The sequence below is a fragment of the Centruroides vittatus genome, unplaced genomic scaffold (assembly GCF_030686945.1).
Source record: "Centruroides vittatus isolate TY-2023 unplaced genomic scaffold, ASM3068694v2 contig_361, whole genome shotgun sequence".
NCBI classification, from domain to species: Eukaryota; Metazoa; Arthropoda; class Arachnida; order Scorpiones; family Buthidae; genus Centruroides; species Centruroides vittatus.
In genome coordinates this window covers 2,350,972-2,378,495 of record NW_027122185.1, presented here as the reverse complement: position 1 = coordinate 2,378,495, position 27,524 = coordinate 2,350,972, and the positions used below count along the sequence as shown (strand labels likewise).

Here is a 27,524-nt window from a genome sequence, read left to right as displayed (position 1 = left end):
CATGCTTAACATTATCATAAAGAGAAATAACATAAAACAGACTAAAAAATAAAATAAAAATTTGATTTTCTAAAATAAAAAAAGACATTAAAAATCTGTTAAGTAATTACTCACCTCTTCAATTATAGGAGAAATAACAGAATATAAATAGAACCACCATTTTGCACAGTTGCTGTATGCTTTATTATATAAGGAATCCAAGCATCCAGACCAACATCTAAAAAACAAGAATTGCAAGTCAGTAAATACAGTTAAACTATAATCTGTGATATATAAAACTGAAACTAAAATTCTGTTGTCTTACATTTATTAATGGTAATCAATATGTTACTATTAACTAGATACAACAAAATATCAATTTAACAATATGAAAATATAATTAGTTTGTAATTCGTTTGAACTAGATTATTAAATTAAGTGATATAATATAATTAAATCTTGATTTAATAATCAATTATATCATTTATTTATGTATTTTCTTTTATTTTACAAAGAGATTAAAGTCCATATTCTAGATTTATTCAACACTGTTTTTTATCATTACACAAAGCATAAAAATATACTTATTTTCTATATGATTTAATAAGCTGAGTTCATCTTTTAAATTTATAATTAACTCTCAACATAAAGAGAGTAAAAATCAATTGAATCAGTAAATAAAAAAACATAGTTCCAAGTCCAAAAACATACATTCCAAACGGAGAGCCATTTTACTTAAAATATATAAATTTATCTAGTTCAACTTTGATTGATAACCTACTCTAAAAACATATTAAATGAACATCTTGATTGGAAAATAGGTTTATGTTTAGAACTTAAACTGTTCTTACATGCAACGCACATAATGGATATGCTTGTTCACTAGTTTATTCCACGTTTTGTTGTTCTTTCTTCCTAAGTTAACTTTCATAAGCAGAAAAAAAATCAATAAAAAAAATGTACATGAATATGACAAAATGATCCTCTAATATAGAAAACAAACCATACAATCTCAAATTCATTTTTGTAAGAATATAACCGACTATAAGACTAGAGGCCTCAACAGTATAAAAAAAAATGTCATAAATTTGTTCTAAAGGATTCAACTTTCATTATATCTAACTATAGAGAATTTGTCTATGATAATGAAACACTGGTATATCTTATTATATTTGAGACTATAGATGAGACTATTTCTCATTGTTTCAAGTCTGTAAAATCTAATGGGAATCCAGTTCTTTTACAATATATCAAGTCAAGCTTTAGACTGTGTAGGCTTATCTAGAAGCTATTTTAATAAATCACAAGAAAAGACTGAAAAAATCCTACAGTAGATAAACTGAAAACGGAATTGTACTACTAGACACAGTACATTTTCTGTCTGAACACAGACTAAGAATTAAATAGAAGCACTAGAAAGTCAATAATACTGTTTCAGGGGATCTCCAAACAATATTATTTACTTGAATATAAAATAAAAATAAATTTTGAAAAATTGAGTGTGCTCATGCTAGTGGCCTTGGTCATTGTCACTTTGACCCCACTGTATCTCAAAAATAAAACCACGGACTCCTGATTTTTATTAAATTTTTAATTTCCTTATCCCATATTATATAAAATGACAAAGTTTAATCAAAATCGAATAATCAAATTTTGAGAACAAACTCAATTCTATAAGCCTTATAGAAGAGGTTTCGCTAACACTTTGCCTCAATTATACTATATTTCTTGGAAGGAACCAACTATAGTTGAAGATAAATAAAACAGAATTTTTGAATTTTATATTATTTTGTTATTTTCCTAGTAAACCTTTGCAAAACATTTTTCTAATATTAAAAATGGATGCAATAATTAACTGAATGAAACAATGATTCCAATTTAAATCACATTTTTTGTCATATTTTCTCTCTTTTTGTCTTCAAGGCATTTTCGTGATAACCACAATGTTGCTTGGAATCACAGCAACAATTTTTCTGTTGACAGCAAGTCTAAAGTTATTCATTAAAAAACTAAATAGTTATTTTTGTTTTTTTTGAAAAAACAAAAATAACTCAAAGTTTTTGTTTCTGATCAAATTTTTTAATATAAAAATATACAGAATATTGTTATAATTTTCTTGCAAATTCAATACTTTCATAAACTTCATTGGAAACTTCTGATCTTCTTGATAAAAAAAAGGATGATTTCAGACAAATTATTAACATTTAGTATAAAATATTAATTTTCATATTTTGTAATAATTATCTTTTACAAAAAAATTAGTGCTAATATTTAACAGTTTCGTTAAAAGAATGAAAAAAATAAGATATTGCATTATTTTTTTTTTCAAATGATTTACCTGAGTTCCAATTTTCTCCAACTAATAATTTTCTCAGTAATTTCAGATAATTCATTAATTAAGGATACACCTTTATGTGCATTAATTTCCCAATCCTAAAAAGTAAATTTTTAATATTTTAATTTTGAAAAACATTATGTTATATATAAGGAACAATTTAAAAATTAATAATTAAGAATGATGTTACCTGTGAAACAGTTAGAATTAATTCAAAACCAGTTATAAATTTCATTAAAGGACTTGTGACAGGGAAACTAAGAATTCTATCAATGATTTTTAATATCTGTAATTATAAAAAAGTTTAATAATCAAATAAGTAAAATACAAAATAATCTATATATATAAAAACGAATGTATGTCTGTGTGTGTGTGTGTTTGTCCTTCATGCATTACCACACCATTTATCCGATTGCCATGAAACTTTGGGAAGTTGTTTAATACATTCCCGTGAAGGTTTGTGGCATATGTGAAGATCTCCATTTCCCCCCTTTCAAAAATATATTTATATATGGATTAAGGCTTTTATGTCCAACAGATGGCGCTAACTTCAGACGACCTAAGTTTGCTTTTCTGTGAGAATGGATCTAAGCAGATCATTTTCTACCTATCTATATAAATAAAATACAATGTTTGTTTGTTCCTACAGATTCTTTTGAAATTTTGACACAACGTTGCATTCGAATATGCACGTGTTTTTATATAATATACATGTCGAAATTCTCCCTACGGGGAGATGGACGGGATTAAGGCTTACCGTGAAGAACTCGGCTTTCTATTTATACTATTTTACCTGCGGCTTTTTGCGTTTTTAATTGCGTTTTAATAGGTAACGTCAACAGAATATACACTAAAAAGGGATTTTTTGAAATTCCCCCCACAGGGAAGTGTTACACATTTATAATAGATACATTTTGAGCCACAACAACGCGTGGCCGGGTCAGCTAGTAATATATAAAAGATTCATAATAATAATAATATCTTCCGTGGTCACCACCTGGTCAGGGTGGGAGAGCCCAGTAATTTTACTGATCCATAGGGCAATGCAGGCTGGAGAACAAGCTCCTGGTAGGGACACTCATGCCTGTAAGGTCTATGAGGAGAAATGAAGCTAAGAGTGACCACACTTACATTCTGTGGAGATATTTATCATGGTAGTAACCAGATCTAAGTTTGATACTGGCTCAGACGTCTCCCGGGTTAACAAGGTCCGCATGCATGGGTTAGGCAGAGGCTCACGTTCGAAAATTAGGCCACAGTCTCCTTTGGTTACCGGTGGCGAAAGCAGCACCGGCCCAAGCATGGCTACTGCAATGGCCTCAACAGATGTGAGGAACCAATCTAGTCTTAGTGTTTCTGTGACAATGCATCCACAGACCACAAAGGCTGGAAAACCATGCCAACGAATGAAAATGGACAATGGAAATGAACGAGTTTATCATCTGTAATTACTATACCATCACAAAACTCGAAACAAACATGACAGCATACAGACAACAACTACACCACGGATTCATACAACAATATATTGAATATATGTCATATTGTGAGGAAATTCTTGAATACAGACACACACACTGATACACTTCTTTAATTTTTGTTTTGGTTACTATGCCTTGAATTTGGTCTGGCATAGTACGCAGCCACCGGTGTTAACCGAATATATCTCACATAACCCAACATAATAATAATAATAAATAGAAATCAATGCTCAGAATAACAACAGAGAGATAAGTCAATTGCAATTTAATTGTTTTCTTTTTTCTACTGAATTATTCCTGAAACTGTGTATTACAATATATAGATGTTGAACTTATTCAAAACAATTTATATTTGCTAAGAGAAAGCAACAATCTTTAATGATATTTGCTATTTATCTCTGTTATGAACAAATTTTGAAAATAAATATAGAATTTATTATGTACAGAAATATATAAAGTGATCATTTTATTTGAAAAACTGTAAAGTTCACAGTAATTCATTTTAAATTTTTAGCAAAATAATACAATTGTCACGTGAATCATAAATTTATTTTAGCTAAGAGAATAAAGTAAACATATGTTTGATGTAACAATAACATTTATTTAAATAATAATTTTATATTTATTTATTTCAATATTAATTAATTAAATAAAATAGTTCTGATTTTCTAATTTCATTTGATCAAATTGTATACTTGTCTCATTTCTAATATCTTTTATGTCAGGAATCTGTAGTGTCACTACAGAAAAAGTCACATTTTTTGATTCATTCTGTAACCATGAAACTACACTGATTAAAATCAGAAATCTGCAAAACATTTACAAATGCCATTATTAAAAAATTAATAACAATTTCAAATTTATTAATAGAATTGACTGTTGCTTGTTGAAAATTTAGAAGAAAAATATTCTAGTAGAATTTGTGCTGTAGATGAATTGTATATTCATATAACTCTTGCATATTATGTTTCTAATTGCATATGAAATAATATAAATAATCCAAGAGTTCTAGCATGAGATAAACTAATGATTGATAAATAAAATACAGTCAAACCTTGGGTTTCAAATGCCTGCTTTTCACACAAAATTTTGAACATCATATTTTTTCCCAGTTGCTGAACATGCTACACTTCAAGAGCCAGCCACAAATTAGAGAGAGAGACAGACGGTCAACTTCATATACTTCCTGTGTTAAAGAAAGTTGACAACCTGACTAATCAACAATGGAATTACCAATTCATAAGTTAATGGTGCCAAGATTGCCTCGTGTCATTAGACATTAAGACATGAACCACCGATGATATTATTAGATTTCAATGCACATGCAGGTAAGATACTACTTCCATTTTTTAGTATGCATCACAATTGAATTTAAATCAAATTAATTAATACAAACCACATTAATTGACATTCACATAATATAAATGACATCCACAAATCCATGTTTAAAGATGCTTAACTCAAATTAAGTAACAAAAATTTATTAATATAATATTATATATTATAACATTAATATTTATTAATATTAGGTAGCGAGTTAACTAAAACTAAAAACAATAAATATTTAAAACTCTGGCTTTTACATCAAAATTGAAACTGATTTAAACTTTATTTTTAATTTTAAAGTAATTGAAACAATATTTCAGAAAGTGTGGATAAAGTATTTGTTGTCTGTCTTTATTGATTTGGTTATATTTCGTCCAGATAGAGTTGAGTCTCTATAGCACTTTTTTGTAATGTGATGGTTTCAGTTTCAGTTGGCAATGATGAAACATTTTATTTTGCTTTTAATATACAGTATATATACAGTAGAGCATCGATCATCCGACCCCCGATCGACCGTCACATCGGTTAACCGACCGCGTTCTAGTTGGCAAATTCAAATGTCCGCTAGTGATGTGGCGCTACAATATTTGGCTATGTCTTGGCTACTTTAATATTATTTTTGTTAAATTTTTGCGTGTTTTAGCTGGCAACACTGGCTAGACCATGAAAGGGAGGCCAGTATTTAAACGAGGCTTAATTTTATTTAATGACCCTATCAAATTGCTGTTTTTAAAAAGTGTGCGAGATTTAGCAGTAAAAAAATGAGTGTCATCTGTGAAGCAAAAGAAAATTTTGGACTTCTTTTTCTAATGTATAGGCCTACTTTATGTAAAATATGTAACCCGAATATATATATTTTGTTTTATATTTTTCAATATACAGTACAGTACTGTATTTATTTTGTGCAAAATAAAGAAATAATTTTTAACGATACAATATCAACGATTATTATTTTTAAAAAAAATTTTGTTAGGCTTATCATCGATGAAAATTCAATGCGAAGTAGGTTAATAGCGATATACTAATTACATGGGATATACTAATATACTACTCTAATAATGTATTTTTTCATACTTTTCGGTTATCTGTTCTTTCAGTTATCCGACCAACCCCAGTCCCCAATTGAGTTGGATAATCGATGCTCTACTGTATATACACACACACACACACACATATATAATATACTGTATATTAAAGCAAAATATGTCCATATGTATAGACATATATGGAATAGATATATAATATAATATTATATTGCATTTGTAGGTATTTTTATGCATGAAATACAGCTAAAAACATTTAAAAAAAGACTGTTTTGGGGGTTAGGAACAAATTAATCCATATTATATTTTTTTATGAAAAAATTTTTTTTTGTTTGAGAACAAACTGGGTTTTGAACAACTTTTAGGAACAAATTAAGTTTGAAAACCAAGGTTTGATTGTATATTTATGAAATGAGATCTAATTTGATAAAGCATATATAAGTACAAAATAAACAAAACATCAAAGTGAAATAAAAATCTAAGGTAAACTGACTACATCATTATTTTCTATTCAAAATTAAAAAAATAATAATAATAGTGAAATATTTTAGGAAATTTACTTTTTAGCCAAAATCACCTTAATCTGAGACAAAATCAGCTGATGGAAAACTTGTTTGACTAATTTTGTTATAAAAATTCTCCTTGTAATATGAGTGCTAAAACCAATTACAGTAGAGAGTCGTTAATCCGAATCAATTGGGGACTGGGGTTGTTCGAATTAGTGATTTGTTAGGATAACCGATTATGTACGAAAAAATATATTAACCTGTCCAACGTTCAAATTTTTCTCCATTGTGTGTCGCTTCGTGTTGAATTTTCGTCGATTTTAAGCCTAACAAAAATTTTTATAATAATAATCGAGGCTATTGTATCGTTAAAAATTATTTCTTTATTTTGTACAAACAAAATAAATATATTGAAGAATATAAAAATATGAAAATTATACTTTAGAAGTAAATCTAGTATCAAAAACGTTCGATTCGGCACGACATAGTCCGACTGAAAATCGTTCGGATAACCGGCGATTCGGATTACCGGGGTTTGGGTTAACAACTCTCTACTGTACATCTCTAGGTACAGTACATAGACAGAAGAAATTCAAGTGATTTTGCTCTTTTATGATTACATTGTCAACACACATATATTATGGAACCAAATTACATTCTTTGAAAAAACCTGTTTATCACAACATATTAAGTCTCACTTCATATCCTGCAACAAAACCCTCATTATGTAATAAATTTGATATTAGATGATGCTGATTCAAAGGCATGAAAATGATTACAGTTGACTCAGTTTGGGGATCCTTGGACAAAGTAAATAAAACCAATTTCTTGAAAAATTATTTTTTTTTTTTTTAGTTTTAGAAGTAAACTTTTAAGCTAAACTTTTCTTATATTAAGCAAAAAAATTTTAAAAACCTGTTTTAAAGTTGGATGATCTGGAAATTCTTCCAATAAACTGTGAAGTTTTTCAGTTAATTTCTTCAAGATAATCTGGCACTGAATTGATTCTGAAGGATTGCATTTGTGGTAAACATCAAAATCCTTCTGGCACTAAACAATAAAAAAATAAATGATTGTATGATATATCAATACATAACAAAATGGATAAATTATGGAATATAACATTAAGTTTTCATATTATTAGTTTTTCAATTATAAAATTTTTTCTATATTTAATCTATTAATATTTTTTCAGTATAATAGCAATAAGTTCATCATTTTTAACATGCATAATTCATATTTCAGGCATTTTAAACTGCATGTAGCAGTGGAAAATGTGGCATTTTTACATGCATACAAATCTAGCAATTATTTGTTACACTATTGGAAAGAATTGTATGGTATGTAATCAAGCACATAACCTGATGTTAATTCAAAAAAGTTTTACAATCAAAGCTTGGTAATATAACTATATAATATTAATAATTTCTAATAATACATGTTAAAGGTAATCATTGTATTTGTTATCTTACTTGTTAGTTATATAAAAATCTATCTATTTTATACATAGTTTTCAGGTTTTAATAAAAGTAATAAAAATTGTAAGCATTCTTTTAATCATATTTTTGATAATTATTATTCAAATTAATTTATTATTTTCTTCTTTACATATTCTATTTTAAATTATCAGTAGTGTAATAATTTAAATAGATGTGACTATCAAGGTAACAGGGTTCAACTAAAATAAAAATGTTAAACTAAATTTTATTTACATATTCAACCAAGAATGAAAGTCCTGATAAAGAAATAAAACTAAAATTTAAATTTTTTTTTAAATTAAAGTAATTCATTTATATTCTCTGAAACCTTAATTTATATGGAAAATAAACAAATTCACATTAATTTGAATAATTTTTATATTTTCTTGTTTTTCTAAGATTCCAGAAAATATTAAAAATTATTTATAAGAAATGTAATACAACTAACGGGTGGGCCCAGCATTGCTCGGGCAAAATTAACAATAGTGAGGATTAAGATTATTACATTATAGTCAACCTTACCCATTTTCACAGAATGCAAGATTGGGATCCCCTGTTTCCAGACTAATTACAGAATTTTTAGATGGATTGAATATGTTCAAATTCTCACAAAAACGAAATAAACCGCATCTGCGTCTTGGACGTCGCTTTCTCTTAACAATTCCATTGTTACATAACACTTTTATTGTTGACAATTCCATTGTTATGTAACACTTCCATTGTTGATGGAAGTGTTAAACCTTATTCCTGTCCCCTCTCCCATGAGGAGGAATTTCGAAAAATCCCTTCTTAGTGTGCGTTCTCGTGACATACCCTAACTGTGTACCAAATTTTAACTTTAAACTCCTAACCGCTTGGGCTCTGCGCTGACTATCATCATTATTATTATTATTATCAACTCATCTCGATTATATATATAGATAATGCATTAGAAATTAAAATATATAACAACGAATAATAATTATACATTAATTTGCTTTTAGTTTATATGCAAAATATATGGTTTAGCAAAACACTTTAAAAGACATAATGATAACTTTTATGTAATAGGAATTATAAAAGAATTTTAATACTTACTGTGTTATCTAACTGTTTAAAATCATTCTGAATAGCAAAGTTTGTAAGCAAATTACTGTTTATAGTGTAGCCATCGAGCATTGAATCTACAAAAACAAATCATATTTATTTTAAAATTAAATCATCTTTCTACAAATAATCTATTATAGAAATTAGTATTAACTTCATAATTATGAATATTCTTAAAAAAAATTTCAATTTCACATTCCCAAAGAAGCTACAAAGAAAGTTTATTTCAAACAGGGTAACAATCTTTAAAGTTCATAAACCAGGACATACAAAGTTTGCTTTCTTGTGTTCACCAAGAAGCTTTTAACAAGAAGTATTTTTTTAATTGTATTTATTTATTTAATACATGTGTTAAATTGGTTTTGTTGAGTGCTGTTTACAATTATACATTTAAGAGTTGATGTAATGTCATTCTAGACTAATTCATTGAAGAGAACATTGCATTCTGTTATTTTATCATGGTCACATGATAGTTTATATTAGCAACTTCTGTATTAAAAACATATAACAAAAACTAATTCAAAAAATATATGATTTCATATTATAATTTTTCCTTTTATTCCTCAGAGTTGAAATACAGAACTTCTGACATTTAAAATTAATTTTATGTATTCGTTGCCTTAAATAAAAGATATTCTGACAAATCAAAAGTAAACTAGAACAATCGATCATACTAATTTAACAGTACAGAAGGTTTACAATTTGAATTGTAATTTTGAAAGAAATGAATTAAAATAATGCAATAGATATATATATATTCTCCAGAAACCAGAAGATATTTTAATAATATATATAATATAATATAAATTATTTTCATTTTTTATACATTACAAGTTGACATATTGTAATATTTGTTGTGTGAATATTCATCTTGGCTTTTTGCATCTGCGAGTGTAAATGGAGTCAAGCTTTTATACAGAATGTAGCTACAGTATTTACCATTAAGTTAAATAAAGATATAAATATATTATTTTAAATTTCAATGCATGCAATTCTTGCATAAATTAAGAACACAAGAACCCACCATATGTTAAATATATTAAAAAATAATTTTTTGTAAGTTAAATGATGTTTGCTTCAAATTGTACTATCATTTCCTATATTATGTTATATTATATATAATATATCCTATTATTATATTTTTAGGATATTTAAATGAAATTTTAAATGATTAATGAATTACAGGTTTTTAATATAATAGAGGAAGAAAAATTATTGGAAAAATTCATATACTTTTAGACACCAGAAGATCCTCAATCAAGATATTATTTTTTAAATCTAAAAAAAACTGTAAAAAATTATTTAATATTAATCCTGTAGAGTTTTTATTAATTTTATAAAAATTTTTTACATACAGTTATTATATAATATACAAATTTTTGCAATTATTTTCCAATTAAAAATTTTAGAGAAAAATTGTTATATGATCATGCAAAGTACATTTAAAAAAAAATATTTACAGTTGTGTATTTTTCAATATTCTATAACTCTTAATTATTAATCAATTCCATAATTTATTATAATTATTTATTTATTACTGTAATTTCATGTAGATAACTTGCAAAGATGTATAATCTGTGATGGCATATACCAGGGGTGGGCAAGCAAGAGTTCAGTGGGAGCCAAAATGTAGGTTTTGCAAAATGCACGGGAGCCGCAGTTCTGTACTGTCGTGGCGGATAGTATGGTAAGGCGCGCGATTTTAATATATAATATAAAACAAGTATTGAATTTTTTTAATAAACATATTTTCACAAAATTATAAAAATAAAATTGTAAAAATAATAATAAAAAACAGAAATGAACACTTTCAGCAAGAGCTGCATTTGCCCATGCCTGGCATATACTTTGAAGAAAATTGCTAGAACAGGAATCAAAATGCCCACTGTCATTTGATATAATAAAATTTACATTGATGCGTTAAAGCCCTTAGAAAAATGACTGAAGGTTAAGTAGATTCAAATGTCCAAGTTTCTTTTAACAGCATAAAAGTTTTCAATTTTACATTTTTTCATCCTCTTACAACTGTTTTAGAAAACTTCATTAAATCTATGAATTTATACAATGTTACAATTTCTAGATTTTATGGTAAATGCTGCATTTTATCTTATTTCTTAGTTATACAAATTTATAGTGAGATAGCACCGAGAAGATAAAATTTGGATGAAAATGCAAGTTCACTCCAGAATCTGATAAAATAGTTGGATCATAACATGGTAAATTGGTAATACAAATCATTAAAAAAAAATCAAGACTCAATTTTAATTCTACTTTTTAAATGATTAATTGAAAATACATTTAAAAGTAGCACCTACCTAAATTTTGTCCAATATCTTTTACTAAATACTGAACAACTTCATATCTTAACATAAATGGCTGAATATATTCAAGTTTCTTTAAATCATATTTTCCATTTGAATGAAACTGTGAAATGTAAGGAAATTCAGACTTATTTGAGAGAATAGAAACAATTGTAGCATGAATACTCCATATGTCAATCATATCCTGATGTTTCAATGAAAATGTTATATTATTTGGATGACTGTAAGTATTTTGCTCAGGATCATTAGAATTTTTCAAATCTTCATCTTCTTTAACATTAAATTCCTAAACAAAAATAAAAGTATTTTAAAAATGTTTATAAAAATTAAATTGACAACTTAAAATAAAACAAACAAAACAACCACTTAATATATATCTAACATGACAATTATTATAATTTTCTGTATATAACCCACAGTGGTATATAATCTGCAAAAATTACTAAAATGCATAGCTTTCAAACTGACTTTAAAACACAGATTACCACTGGTTATACAATAAACAAATTTTGTGTACCATAATTCTTTAAGTATGCATTATGCATTCAAGACAAACAACTGAACTTGTAATTTCTTTTTAATTGTACTAATTACCATAAATAAAGCTTGAAACACCTAATATTGTTTGTTTGTAAAAGTAATTTTATAGATCCATTATTCAAGTTTTTCAATTAAACTCATGTTAAAGTATAAAATATTAAAAAAAATCTCTAATCTTCAAAAAGAACATAAAATTAATCATTTATAAAATAATTAAACCTATCAATGTATCTTAATACATGGGGATGAAAAGTAGATATACAGATGTACACACAAAGTTCGTTATTTCTTATACATAAATCACAAATAAGGAACGCAAAATAAATAATTTTTTTCTATGTTTTTTCCATAATAAGAACTATATCAACTCTTGCACCCCCACCTTTATCAATAACATATGCTACATAAAAAATTACTATCAGAGATCTTAAATTTCAAGTTTAAAGATTTTATAGAATAAGAATTTTAATTATCATTATTGTATAATTAACAATAACAGTTTTATTTTATATAATCTTAAATTAATTTAGAATTATTAATTCTGTTGTTAGCAAACATTAATTTATTATGTAGTATATAGCAACTACATTAGAATTTTAATGTGACTGTTATATGATTTTCTCCATAATACTGAAATGAACAATTATACATTTTCTATTACAGAGAATAAGATATTTACATTTGAATGAATAAAAATATATTAAAATTTCTAAAACTGATTCAGAAAACTTGTAAACATTTGAAAAATCTTTACAATATCATTATGATAAGCAAAATATTTAATATCTAAATATTAGAAAATAGTTTAACAAATAAAAGTGATGTAATTCACAGTAATAAAATGGTTTTAATTGGTTTTATTTATTTAAATTTTTCTTTCATATAAAAGTACTTTGGTTTATTTTTAAACTGTATTTTCATAATGAAAAACTTTATAAAGGCTCTGTAATCATTAATTTATCTAAGCTTCTATGCAACGTATAAATAATTGGATTTCAAATAAAACACTGTTATAAATGAATAAATTTCTAGAAATATAACTCAAATTTATATTTAAATACAAATAAAAAACCGATAAAGAATGAAAAAATTCTATAAAATTTATTACCTCCTCGTATGAAGGAAACAGTTCTTTTATTTCTAACTTTTGCTGCTGTTCTTCAGACAACGAACCTAATTTTTGAGAAATTCGATATTCATACAGAGCTTGTTCTTCTTCTTCTTTAAGTTTTCGTTCTGTTTCTTGCTGGTGCCACACATTAAATATCACATTCAAAAATTTTGACAATAATTTAAAAACCCTTAATGCATAATGGTCATCTCCTTTAGTTAATAATATTTCATTTTTTAATTCTATGAGACCAGACATAATCAATTTTGTAATGTTTTCTTGCACTTTAAATGAATTTTCCTTAAACACATAATTTAAGAGAGATTCAACAAATGAAATAGTTGATGATTGTGAAAGAAAATAAGCAGGTGATAATTCTTCAGTATAAGATATGCTAACATATGGAAATTCTAACAATTTTATGAAAAATTTCTCTATTGCTATAAGATCCTGCAATTAAAAAAAAAAAAAAAAAAACATACAATTAAAAATATAATTTATTTATTTTTATCTTTTCTTACTTTATTATAATTTTATATTTATGCATTACAAATACTTTACAATGTAATCATAAAATTTTGAACCCCATTATTGCAGTGTATATATATATATATTAGTGAATATTCTGGTTACTACCCGGTATTCGAGCTATTCGGCCTATTTTTCACTATTCAGCCGAATACCGAATATTTAAATCACTATTTGACCGAATACCGAATATTTAATCACTATTCGGCCAAATATCGAATACCTAAAAACAGGAGTAAGAAATAACAAAAACACAGTAAATTAATCATTTTGGTAACTTTTATTAATGCTGAACATTAAACTATAATTATTAAAGTTAATAAGAAATAGCATCTAACTCTAGTATTAAATTATTTCGTAATTAAATAATATTATAACCTTTATCTAGCCCGATATCTTATGGCATTAATGGCATGTAGGTTAGAATGTATTGGGCATTAATGTTATTGTTTAGTTAATTATGTTATGTTCGTATTCGCGTATATTTTAATATTTATACGATATATTTGAACTGTTCCACAACTGGGGAGAAACTAGACCATATTATGTCACCGCAAAAGTATATCCTTAGGGTACTATTCAGTCTACAAATACGTAGTAAAAACAAAATTTTAGTGTTTAATTAAAGAGTTAAAATGATCGATTGCAAATAAAATAACTTATAAGTTATAACTTACATCTAAATACCAACAACTGCCGAATCATAGCGGACTATTTACTGCTATTACATAAATTATAAACCAATTTGGCACTAGAGGTAGACGTTAGGCTCCATCTCATATTAACTTTAATAATTTTAATTAAATTAATTAATTCAAATAATTTAGACCTACTGAAAGAAAAAATCATAATGACAGCGGGCCAATAGAAAGCACGGTGCGCGATCTTTGCCATAATGCGGTTTGCGAGCCAATTTTCGTACATGCGTTAATTAAGCCGAATAGTTTGGCCAAATATTCGGCCATTCGGCAATGCTCCTGGCCGAATATTCGGTATTCGACCACGCTCCTAGCCGAATATTCGGTATTCGGCTGAGGCTGAATATACTATTCGTTACATCACTAATATATATATACACTGCAATAATGGGGTTCAAAATTTTACCTTTGAAAAAACAGGAATATTTATTCACAGTAAATTATACAAAAATTATAGCAATTTATTTTGTAAGTTTTTATTTATTTATTTATATATACAAGAAATAATTCATTAAATGATATATAATGTATATTTGTAGTGTTTATATTTAAAAAATACTATAATAAATTTACAAATATATAAAAATACTAGCAGATAGGCCCGGCGTTGCTCGGACAAAAGTAACAATAGCGAAGATTAAGATTATTATGTTATAGTCACAAAAGAACAAGAGTAATTTTATCAAAGAACTAAGTATTTCTAAAAAAAAGGTCGAATTTGAAAATCGAATTACTAAAGAAGAAAGGTTGAGAAAAACCAAACTAATCTATTTAAATTTGAAAATCAAATATGTTCTAACATATTACCCTTTTTCTTTTTTTTCCCAGCGCCTGTAAATCTTGCACGTCGCCTTCTCTTGTTCTCCATTGTTACTTAACACTTTGGTACTTAAATTTGGTACCCTGACTGTGTACAAAATTTCAACTTTCAACTCCTAACCGTTTTAGTGAATATTAAGATTATTACGTTATAGTCAACCTTACCCGTTTTCACAGAATGCAAGAATTGGGTCCTCCATGTTTCCAGACAAATTACAGAATTTTTAGATAGGTCTAAAAATAGGTTTGATTTCTTGCAAAAATGAAAAAAACTGCATCTGCATCTTGCACATCGTTTTCTCTTAACACTTCCATTGTTACGTAACACGTCCATTGTTGATGGAAGTGTTAAGCCTTAATCCTGTCCATCTCCCCCGTGGGGAGGAATTTAGAAAAATCCCTTCTTAGTGTGCATTCTTGTGACGTAGCCTAACTGTGTACCAAATTTCAACTTTCAATTCCTAACCGCTTTAGCTCTGCGCTGATTTTTATTATTATCAACTCATCTCCGTAATGTATTTAGAAGCTTTAATCCTGTCCCTCTCCTCTGTGGGGAGGAATTTCGAAAAATTTCTTCTTAGTGTGCGTTCTCGTGATGTACCCTAACTGTGTACGAAATTTCAACTTTCAACTCCTAACCGTTTGGGCTCTGCGCTGATTATTATTATTATTATTATCAACTCGTCTCGATTATATATATAGATAACCAAAATTTATTTCATATAGAATAACACTAAAGCAATTTATAAATACAGTAGAGCATCGATTATCCGACTCAATTGGGGACTGGGGTTGGTTGGATAACTGAAAAAACAGATAACCGAAATGTATGAAAAAATACATTATTAGTATATCCCATGTAATTAGTATATTAGTATCTCGCTATTAACCTACTTCGCGTTGAATTTTCATTGATGTTAAGCCTAACAAAATTTTTTTTAAAAATAATAATCATCGTTAAATTATTTCTTTATTTTGCACAAAATAAATACAAAAATAAAGACAAAGTAGAAAATTAAACCTCGTTTAAATACTGGTGTCCCGTTCATGGTCCAGCCAGCGTTGCCAGCTAAAGCACGCAAAAATTTAACAAAAATAATATTAAAGTAGCCAAGACATAGCCAAATATTGTAGTGCCACATCACTAGCGGACATAGAATTTGCCGACTAGAATGCGGTTGGTTAACCGATGTGACGGTTGATCGGGGGTCGGATAATCGATGCTCTACTGTATTACAATAAATTAAAAAGTTGAACTACAGGGAGTCCCATTTAAAATCAGCCCAACTGAAATAATGAAACATTAGTCATGTAAATTTCATGCGGGATATCTAAAAGAAAAAGGCATGAGACTAATCCTAGACCTATAATTAAACTGAATGAACCATTCACTGAAGCAGTGAAGCTATCAATACCAGTATTTTATGTAAGTTCAGTCTAAACTCATGTTTACATAAAATAATTGCAGAAAGATATCTAAACACCTTTCAGCATCTTCCAAGTTTCTGTGTGTTTAAATATAAATGTTAAAATAAAGTTTCTAATGAGTGTCCTTTGTCTAAGTTTGTATTATTTCCAGTAGGGCTAATTTTATATATGACATCTTGTATATCTAATACATAAATTTAAAAAATCATCAATTAATGAATACAAAGTTAATACCTCACATTCATTAATTGATGATTAATTATCATATCTAAAGTAGATGGTCAACTACAATTTTTACATCCATTATAAGTGGTGTGATGAGATTAGTCAGTATGGGTGGGGGAGGAAGAACAATCTTCCATCCCATACTATTCATGATATGTTATGAAGGTATGGTTCCCTCATCCCACTTTACAATGTAACCATCTAATTAATAAACTTAATAATAATTGCTTAAATTAAAATAAATAAATAAATTCTGTAAATACCTGTGAAAACTGTAATTTGAACAATTGAGATGACACACAATTAGCTGCAGTTTGAACTCCAAAAGCCATCTTTAAACAAATATTTAAATGTTACTTTTTAAATTCTATAATGACTTCTATAATAAAGTAACACTTACCTGTTTTAATCCTGCTAAAAATGGTATTATCAAATCTCCATATAATAAATACTTTTCTTGTAATTTATTTGAAAAACTATCTTCTGACTTCTGCCATCTTTCAATTTCTCGCAGAACTTTTTCTAATTTCATAAAATCTTTATCTTTACCACGAGTGCATATTTCTTTAACACGATCCAATTGTTCTAACATAGATACAATTGTATTTGCAGAACCAACAGATGATAAAAAGTGATGAACATCTTGCAACAAATCTTCATACTATATTTGAAATTTAAAGTTAAAATTGATCACAATTTATTTATGAAGATTCAGTTATATATATAAAATATTGTTGAGTACTTGCTCAAAGTTTCTTCAATTTAACTAAGTTTTTGATTATTTGTAAACACAATTTTGCTCATTTTATTTATTTTTTTGTATTTTCAGGACAACACTCCCAAATTTGTTTTGTAGTTTTCATGCATATTTTCTATAAATTCAATGTAGTCGTGAGAATCAAAATATTTTGTGTATATTTGTTTTTGTGTGTGTTAAATCCGTGACAATTGAATAAATAACTAAATAAATAATTAAAATACTAATAAATCTATATTTAAAAATTATAATTTAGAAATCTAAAAATTAACTCACAATAATTTATTCTTTAATTTTAATTCAGTTAGCTTGCATACAATTTAAGAAATAATCATAAAATTTAATTTTCAATACTAGGTTTTATCTAAATCTTTTTGAACCCAATTTCTTTTTATAATCTTATTTAATACTTTACAATTAAAAAAAAAAACTACCTTTTGATAGTTGTATGCTAAAATCATTAGGATATTATTATTAAGAAATTAAAGAAAGACAACAATCTTCTAAATTTTTAAAACTAAGTAAAAAGAAAAAGAGACATTAGAATTGAAATTATGCTTTCTTCAAGTGAGTTATAAAATACTTAAAATCCAACCATTTTCAAGCATTGCTGGCTTTATAAATGGAAAGAATCTCAAGAGCACTTAAATTCTAAAAGTTTTAAGATCTTCACTCAAAAAAAATAGTTTTTTTTTTTTTAAATTTTGAATTTTGACTATTCTGAGTATTCTGAAGATTGAAATTTATAAAATTTCTATTATCAATAGAATAAATGAAATACTCATAACAAACAAAAGTCTTAGTACTAGACTAAAAGATAATGTATTATACAAAAATGCCAATTATATTTCAAAGATTGTGAGTCATAATTAAGATCCGGATTTTTGGATACCACACCCACTGGATTTTTGAAAGGGGCAGAGTGTAAAAAGACAAACTAAACTTACAGTTCGGGTTAGAAGTAAGTTTAATTTACAGTGTGTCTGGAAGTTCTTTTTAAGACAAACTAAGTTGGTTTTAGTGCAGTAGGCCCACTCATTGCCAAATTGTTTAGCACCCAAATCGCAAACCTGCCCCAAAACGGTGACTAGCACCCAAACTAAATATTTTGCGCCCAGCTCCCACCCTTTTTTACATTTTCAAAAAATATGTTGACAATTATCTCTTTTTTCTTTTTGGATAGTTTTTGTTCATTCACTTGAGAGGGGGAAAACAAATTCGTTAAACCAGACTACGTAAGCTAAGGTAAAGAATACGATAATTAGCTTACTCTCTTCTTTTGTTGAGAGAAAAGGGGGTAAAGCAGAATTTTCTGAACTAAACAACCAAGCCTTAGGATTGTTTTAAGAACGTAAACAGATTCACTGAAAATCTGCACCATGTGTTTTCTTTTCTAAGAAAGAAACAATCTAGAATATTCTGTATTGAGGTCACCTTACCCTGACTTGTGAGCACAACGATTCCAATTTCCTTTGTTTGGTGTTGGTGACATTAGAAAATGGCAAAATTGTCTGCATCTAAACTGAACATTTTAGCAAATAAGTTTAAAGATGAAGGCCTATGCACAGACATAAAAGTTCTTTGCTGTTCCATTTGCAATTATGTGATTTCGATTGATGAGAAACACCAAGAAATGAAAATCAGGCGACACAAGTTTGGAAAAGCGTAGAGAAGGCAAACAAAAAAGGAGGAATTTTGAGCAATTTATAGGGGCACTTGGAAGTTGTTGGAGACAATCCTGTAGTGTTTATACTGGAAGAAACAACTAATTCCACAAAACGGTATGTGCTGAACATTCTTGTTGCACCACTGATTAGGTGCTATGTACGACCAATGTTGTTCAAAATGTACCAACTTGAAAATACAAACTCAACGAACTCTAATATCTGGTCATCCGTTGGGAGTCTTGGATAAACAGTGTGGTATTCCACTGCGAGAATTTCAAGAAAATTTATGTGTTTGTCAACAAACTTCCTCCTGGTGATTCTGCGGCCATCAACAGTGTTCAGAAACTGATCGCTGATCCAGTAGTGAGCACAGAGCTCTACTCCATGCATTCGTACAAGTTATTGGTGGATAAAATCAATGAGCTGGAAAGACGTGGAACTGAAATGCGGAATCAGTGGAATGTTGTAAGTCAGGCGCTTGATGTACTGGACAGTTTTGCCCCGGACAAACTCAACTCTAGTTTATCAAAAAGTCCCGATTTGAAAAATATTCTGGATTGCCCTGAACTAGAATTCTGAGTAAAACTGAAACATTAGTCTTGGTCGACATAAAAAAATCTTTTTCCTAATATAAAGACATTCTATCCTTCAAATGAGAAAACTTCACTTTTAAAAACATTGAAATGGTTACTGTTGTAAATTACAATGTTCATCTTTATGTCTAAATTGCAATAAACAATTAAGTAGTTTGTAAATATAGTACATCTTGTTGGTTTTTGTCTTAATAATACAGCATTTAAAAGCACCCAAACTGGCACCCAAAACGGAGAAAAAAAGCACCAAATCCATTCTAAAACTGCACCCAAAAATCCGGACTTTAGTCACAATACAATCAAAATAAAATAAAACGGAACACACCTAATATATTTTAAACAAATTTTAAAGGACAGAGTTTTCTCATACAGTATTTTTAAACAAAAATTAATTTAAAAGACAAAATTACCATAATTATTTTATTTACCATATTTTGACGAGTATAAGTCGCTGTCAAGTATAAGACGCACCTCTATTTTAAGACAAAAAATTTAGATAAAGACTTTTTTAATGGGATTGTCTAAAGGTGCATTTTATTCATCATAGTAGCCAAGAAATTCATCAACTGAATCACTGCTATCTAAATTACCAGTACACCCATTAGGAAACATATCTATGATGTCATTAATGACTGATTCATCATCCCTTTCTTCTTGAATTCCCGAAGTATTGACTGAATCATCATCAGAATCTTCATAGATTGCCTCATCTTCTGTACCATCCAGAGCATTAGATATTCCGGTTTTCTTGAATGACTTGATAATTATCTCCGTTTTAATACCTTCCCAAGCACGCAGCACCCAATAACAGCCTATCAATTTGTTTTTGATTTGCCATTGTTGCTTGTTTTTGCCAACATAACCTCAACTGTCATTGGGCAGCAACCATGTTTAAATGTATGAATCAAGAAAAGACAAATGGTTTCATTTGAAAAATAATCCTTTAGTTGTTAGATGGCACTGATAGCAGGACATTTGGTTGAGGGACCATCTGCTTAATGGACCACTGCACAGGTTGGGGTTGGTCCCTAGAGTGGACCACTACTGTAGATAATTTCACTGTAAAAATGGTTACCTGTCGAGTATAAGATGCACCATGATTTTGAGCCCCAAAAAGTAGTAAAAAAGTGTGACTTATACTTGTCAAAATACGGTAATTGTTTTTCATTCTTTTCTAGTTTTATTGTAAATACTATTTTTTTAATTAAGATTTAATGCTTAATTTTGCTAGAAATTAAAACATTATTTGGATTTAAAAAAAAACAGTAAATTTTCATTTCAAAAATGCTTGAAATAAATAAACAAATTCATAAAACAATTTTATGCTCATTTTATGCAGCAAATATGTAAATGAAAAGTACCTGTGGAGTATTAGGTCTAAAAAGTATTTTCTTCTTTAATTCTTTCTTCTTTTCTTTAAGAAAATCTTTTCTTTCTAATAAATACGAAATAACTGGATGACATTCATTTAAATTCAATTTCATCCCAGTGAGAATTTCTGAATAAATATTTCTCAATTTTAATTCCATGAAAATTTCATTATGCTGAAAAAATAATGAAAGAATAAATGAAAAAATATTATATTATTAAATTTTTATAGTTTAATAAAAAGTTTTTTAAGAGTTCAAAAAAAAAAAAAAAAAAAAATTCAGTGATGATTATACAGGTACTTCTCACTTTACGACCGAGTTCCGTTCCGATGACTACGATAAAAAGACTATTATAGTACGCTTAGTGCGCATTTTACCATTCGCCACTGACCGACACTCAAGCCGAAAAAGGGGATTCCCCGAATTGCAGGTCGAAACTCGATTGGTCGCAAGTGCGAGTGGTCATTAAGCAGGTAGGTCGTAAAGTGAGGAGTACCTGTATATAAATAATGATAAAAAATTTTTTGCCGATTAAAATTGTAGGCTCTATTATCATTGTAATTTCTAGTTTTTCTACTTCTATATTAGGTAAGTTTTGGTACTTAATTCATTATTTGTTATTATCACAATGTTAATAATTGTTATTTTTGCAATGTATTAAAAATATAATAAAAATACTAAGTATTTTATAATGAGAATATTCTTTCATTATATTGATACATACTGATAAATTCACAATATTTCTAAATTAGTTCTATCTATCCACAAACTGGCATATCAGTATAATTTTTTTAATATAAATCACAATAAAATTGAATTCTATAAAAATGTAGAATCTCTTATAAATTAGACACTAATCATATAAATCAACAGCATCTTAAATAATAATTTATTAATTAATACAATTAAATAAAGCACTTCTGGACACTACTAAAGCATCAAAAATTATCCTTTCATTTTCTTCATATTTGGAAACAAACATCATATCCGTTACAACAGTTTTTGAAATCAGCAGACGTTGAAGAATTTAAAAATAAGATAAGCTTTCCAAGAAAAAAATTCACTTAAAGAAGAATCAGAAGAAAATTCATTGTCCTCCTAATATAGTATTTAATAAAATAAGTTTATCCATTCTTATTTCTTTAATTTCTAGACAGTGCCTTCTCAGTAAAATGTATACAGGTATACCTCGAGTTACGTTGTTCTCGATTATACGTCGTTTGTCCAAAAAGTATATGGAAAAATAAATATCAAGTTTAAGTCATTTTATTCGACTTTACATTCATCCGCCACAAATATTGAAGTCGTAATATCACTAGAAAAGCATTAAAAGCACATAAAATCATATTAAAATATGTACATTTACAGTAAATGTTAATACAATCATCATAAATCCTAGAGAAGGAAACATGAAAACATCTGTGTTTCTGTGTTGTCGTCTTATTTAGCGGTCTTTAAGTGCTCATTATTGGCGTTTTCCACCATAGTTTCGACTTACGTTGTAACTACACAAGTAAATTCGACTTACGTCGCCTCTCGTGAAACCAATTACCGACGTAAGGCGAGGTATACCTGTACTAAATCTGTAAGTTCATTCATCTCAATATACCATTATAAATATTGATGATATGCAGCGACAACATAGACCAAAATTGTAACTAAAACTAAAAAATAATTGTTATTTGGTATTTAATTTAATGAGATTTAAAATTTTTTTTTTAAGAATTTGTGTATTCCATTCCTACCTAAAGAAAATAAGTCAACAGAAAATTACAAATAATTTCAATTAGTCATTTTCTATTATTATATTTGTGTATAGACTAAACTTAATGGTATACAAGATTTCAATATATATATATATATATATATATATATATATTTCAAAATCTGTAATGTCAATTTTTACATCTGATCAAAATGAATTTTAACTTAAATAATACATTATTCAGAGATACATTACAAAGTTTTCATGGATTTTAACAAATCTTGCAATTATAACCCAAATAACTTATTTATAACATTAGTGTTTAATTAACATTGTAATAAGTTAAATTAAGATTAAAATTATTACTTACTTCCTTAGTGAAATAATGAAATTTTATTTTCCATTTTTGTATAGGATCAACAATATCTCTAGGAATAAATAATTGAAAGGTGAGAAGACCAACATAAGCCGATGCTTTTCCTAATATCCACTGCAATGAAAATTCTGACACTCCTGTTGGATAAAAAATTTTTTTAAATTCTCAAAATATTTAAATTTATTTATTTTTAATTTAAGAATCATATGAATAAATTTAAAAAATTATATCAAAACTTATTTCTCAGTTGCACAGTATATTCAAGCAAATATAAAAATATTTAAAAACTTTTAACACATTTTGACAATTACACAATTTGTAATAAAACAAAAGATTAAAAAATATAAATGTAAGTTTTTCAAAAACTTAATTATAATTTTATTTTTCTTACTTAAAAGTTAATTACTAAATAATATTTCCCCGTAATTCATTATCAAAACTTATTTTTTTTTTTATGGTTTGAATAAAAAAAACTTTGAAACAAACAATAAAATAGAACTGAAAATATTGTTATTTGAAATTATGTTTATCTAATTTATGAAATAAATTAAAAAGGGATAAATAAGACTTGAAAATTTCAATAATTTTTAAAATTTTAATTAGCCTATTGTAAAATTTATATTTTAATTAATAAAATATCAATAAAAATTTTACATAATATAAATTAAATTTTATTTCATTGATCATTTTTAAAAAAGAAATTTCATTTTCAAAATCAAGCCAACATAAATATGATATAAATTCCATATATATTAATAATATAATTTGAGCTTTTTGTTTACTTAGATTAGATGATTACACAGTAATTTTACATACAGTTTCTTTGCACACATAAATGTAACTGGAGAAATGTATGTTTCTTTTATATGCTTATATAATTTAATTTATTACTGAAATTAATCTTAAACATTTTATATACGCCATCAAGTAGCAAATTAAATCATATATTGAAACAATACCATATTTAAAAAAAAATATTTCCATATATAAAAAACATAATGGATCTATTAATTAATTAATTCCAATTATAATTTTAAAAAGTATAAAACAACATTGCTCACCTTCCATTATGCTCTGATATAACTCTTTTATTGCATATACTGTTTTTTCTACAATATTATAAAAATCTGATGGAAAATCTATCATTAAAAGTAATGAATATAATTCATCCAAACTACTGATATGCTGAACATCTTTCTTTATTTCAGAGAGTAAACACCAAGAAATATAATTAAACCATACTATTACTACAAGTGCATTAACTAATCTGTAAAAAATAAAACATTTTTCTTATTATAGTAAGAATTTACAAGTTTAATATATCAATCAGTAATATAAGACATACTTAAATGATGGTGTGTTATGACAAAAATCAAGTGCATTTTTCCAAAGAAGACTGTTTAACTTTTTTAGTTGTTCTGATTTTGCAAAATAATTTCTAACAGTAAATGAGACAGAATCAAAATCATTTTGTAGCATCAAAAAGATAAAGAACTGGACCGGTTGCATAAATGTTCCCTGTAACGAAACAAATTATTTAACTATATGTTATAATCATAACTTACCCCAATTTATATTTACAAAGTATTACATAGTAATTTTAAAATTATCAGATAAGTGTTAGTATCAGTTTATTACTGTAATGACAATTCATAGAATTTCTATGCCAATCAATTGAAAAAGTATTTTTATTTTGTAAAAACGTGTTTAATATTCTAAAATCTTACTTTAGGTTTAATACATATAAATAATCATCATAATGGTTTAGAGAGATAAGCTATTAGTTCTAATAGGTTTTAGTTTGCAAGTGGTTTCATTTAATGCTACCTGTCCTGAATTTTTAAATCTGCAAACATTTGAATTGAATTGCAGTTTCGTATGTTTGTTTTCTGCTTTTGACTTTGTTTCATTAAAGAGTTAAATCTAAAATATATAATACAAATTTAAAAAAGTGTAAAGAATATATTTAATATCCAAAAATATCTTGTAATACTTGTAATTTAATTAGAAGAATATGAAAAATTACACAAACCTCTCTTTTCCAAACTGATATATTTTCTGTTTTGTCAATGACAAGTGAATCAATTTCTAATAAATCTGTATCACAAATATTCCATGTTAAAAATTCTGATATGAAAGCTGATGTAGGACTTCGTTTAAGATGAGTAAAAAAATTTAATAACAAAGACACAACAGCATTCTATGTAAAAATATAATAATAAGAAATAAAAAATGAATATGAAGCTGTTTTACATAAATTATAATCAAATAAATACGCAATTACAAAATTCTTACATTTTTTTGAAAAATTCCATATTCATTAACGTACTCGATGGGATAAAGAATATTTTCTTTGTTTATTTTACAGAGCAACTCTTCACTGCATCTTGAAACATTCTTATTAAATTTGTTGTTAATCAAAGATAAAAGTTTTTCTGGTAAAACTGTAATATGAATATCACACAACTCATGATACAGCAATTTTTGTTTTCCTATGACATAAATATAATCCATCATTGGTGATAATTGTAAATGAAAGGTCAACTCTTCACAAGAAACTTTAACGTTCTGTGAACTAATTTCACTGAGCTTCATATTTTGATTATTCAGAACTTTTTTATTACTCATATCTATTTCAATCATTTTCAACATATTTTTAGCTATACATATAAAAAAATATATCACATTATTAGACATAAATTTACAAGCACTTTAAATATTTTAAAGTTTTATTTATCTAGTATTTATTTATATATGGTACTTAAATAATGTAATAATAATTATTACCTGTATTAACGTTCTCTGGTAAATCAGAATTTGTAAGCACTGCCAAACAATTCTGTAATTGCTCCATCCATTTTGATCCATAAAGATATACTGATACAAGTTGCTGATTTGAGTTTTTTATATAATTATAAATATTTAATGCTTTTGAGAGTCTAAAAAAAGAAATAAATAAATTGTTATAAAATTGATTACAATGAAAACTATTCATTCACTACATATAAATTCAATTATACGAATAATTTGTCTTTATATTTAGCCTGTAATACATAAAGACATTAATACACAAACTGAATTTTGTATATCATTGTACATATAGTCTATATAATAATTATAATAATAATATATTCTAGCTATAAACTAATGGAAACTGTAAATCAAACTATGCAAACTTTCTAATTTCAGTCTCTTGAAATATTTTGTATCAAATTCATCTTTACACATGATTTTATATATGTACAGTTCACAGATAAAATAAAAATAAAAAATAATGTTTTTAATAAAATTAATTAATATTCATTTTATTTAAATGAAAGCATTTGTTTGCAGTAAAGTTCTTTTTCTTTTGCTAGATATAGTGTCATTATTTTACTTGAGTATTAACCCAGTTCTCATTGTCAAAAATGCTTATAAATGTTCAATTAGAGAAAAACAAGCAAATATAAACAAATATGAATGCTATAAATATATAAGAAAAAATATAGGATGCAAATTATGAATTACATAAGAAGTGTAAGCTAAAACTATTACAAAATGAAAAACTGAACTGTAGAATATACTTTTCTTAAAGCATTTTAAAGAAGTGCTTGTGAATGGTTTTCGGAATGTAAACAAATATTTTGAATCCTTTATTAATGATGTCAGTACATCAGGGCCATTGAGGAGAGGAGGCTGGGGATTTTCCCCTAAATATGGAGAAAACTAACGAGCCATAATGGTTCCCATGTCTATAAAATTAATGTTATTATCACTAACAAAAAACAAAATCTTTAACTACTGTTTAATAATAAAGAAACATTCAACATATTTCATTTGTTCAAAGAAAAAATAATTAAAGAGTGTCATAAAAAAAAAGGGAAGTGCTCTAACCTGGACCCCCATAAAAGCTCTCAATGGCCATTTAGCAAAGAAAAATGCAGCCACAGAATTTCTTCAAGTATCCAAAGGATTCTGCTATATCATAATTTTCTCCAATTTTCTATCCAAATGAGGTGATGAAGCTTTGAATGTGAGCAGTAGTGTGTAACTTAGAATTCTTGTGAAGGAAAATAATGCTGGCACTCAACATCCTGTGCTTTTGTTCAGAATTTTATGGTGCAATTTTTTTCAATGTAGAAACACTAAAGTTGATTATTGTGTCTCAGGGCA

At 27.0% G+C, this 27,524-nt stretch overlaps 1 protein-coding gene across 1 annotated transcript in view; it reads right to left on the bottom strand.

Annotated features, from left to right (window-relative positions):
* LOC136975022 (midasin) overlaps positions 1–27,524 on the bottom strand; it is a 234,672-nt gene that overhangs the window by 34,659 nt on the left and 172,489 nt on the right. The window contains exons 54-69 of the mRNA XM_067270012.1: positions 26,160–26,311; positions 25,668–26,032; positions 25,405–25,572; positions 24,718–24,890; positions 24,434–24,639; positions 23,367–23,509; positions 21,283–21,465; positions 17,305–17,565; positions 17,168–17,236; positions 13,204–13,656; positions 11,550–11,841; positions 9,226–9,311; positions 7,586–7,720; positions 2,505–2,600; positions 2,318–2,412; positions 115–217 (exon numbers count right to left, since the gene is read on the bottom strand). Of these exons, the coding sequence (XP_067126113.1) occupies positions 115–217; positions 2,318–2,412; positions 2,505–2,600; positions 7,586–7,720; positions 9,226–9,311; positions 11,550–11,841; positions 13,204–13,656; positions 17,168–17,236; positions 17,305–17,565; positions 21,283–21,465; positions 23,367–23,509; positions 24,434–24,639; positions 24,718–24,890; positions 25,405–25,572; positions 25,668–26,032; positions 26,160–26,311 (2,980 nt within the window). The remainder of the gene's footprint in view (positions 1–114; positions 218–2,317; positions 2,413–2,504; positions 2,601–7,585; positions 7,721–9,225; positions 9,312–11,549; positions 11,842–13,203; positions 13,657–17,167; positions 17,237–17,304; positions 17,566–21,282; positions 21,466–23,366; positions 23,510–24,433; positions 24,640–24,717; positions 24,891–25,404; positions 25,573–25,667; positions 26,033–26,159; positions 26,312–27,524) is intronic.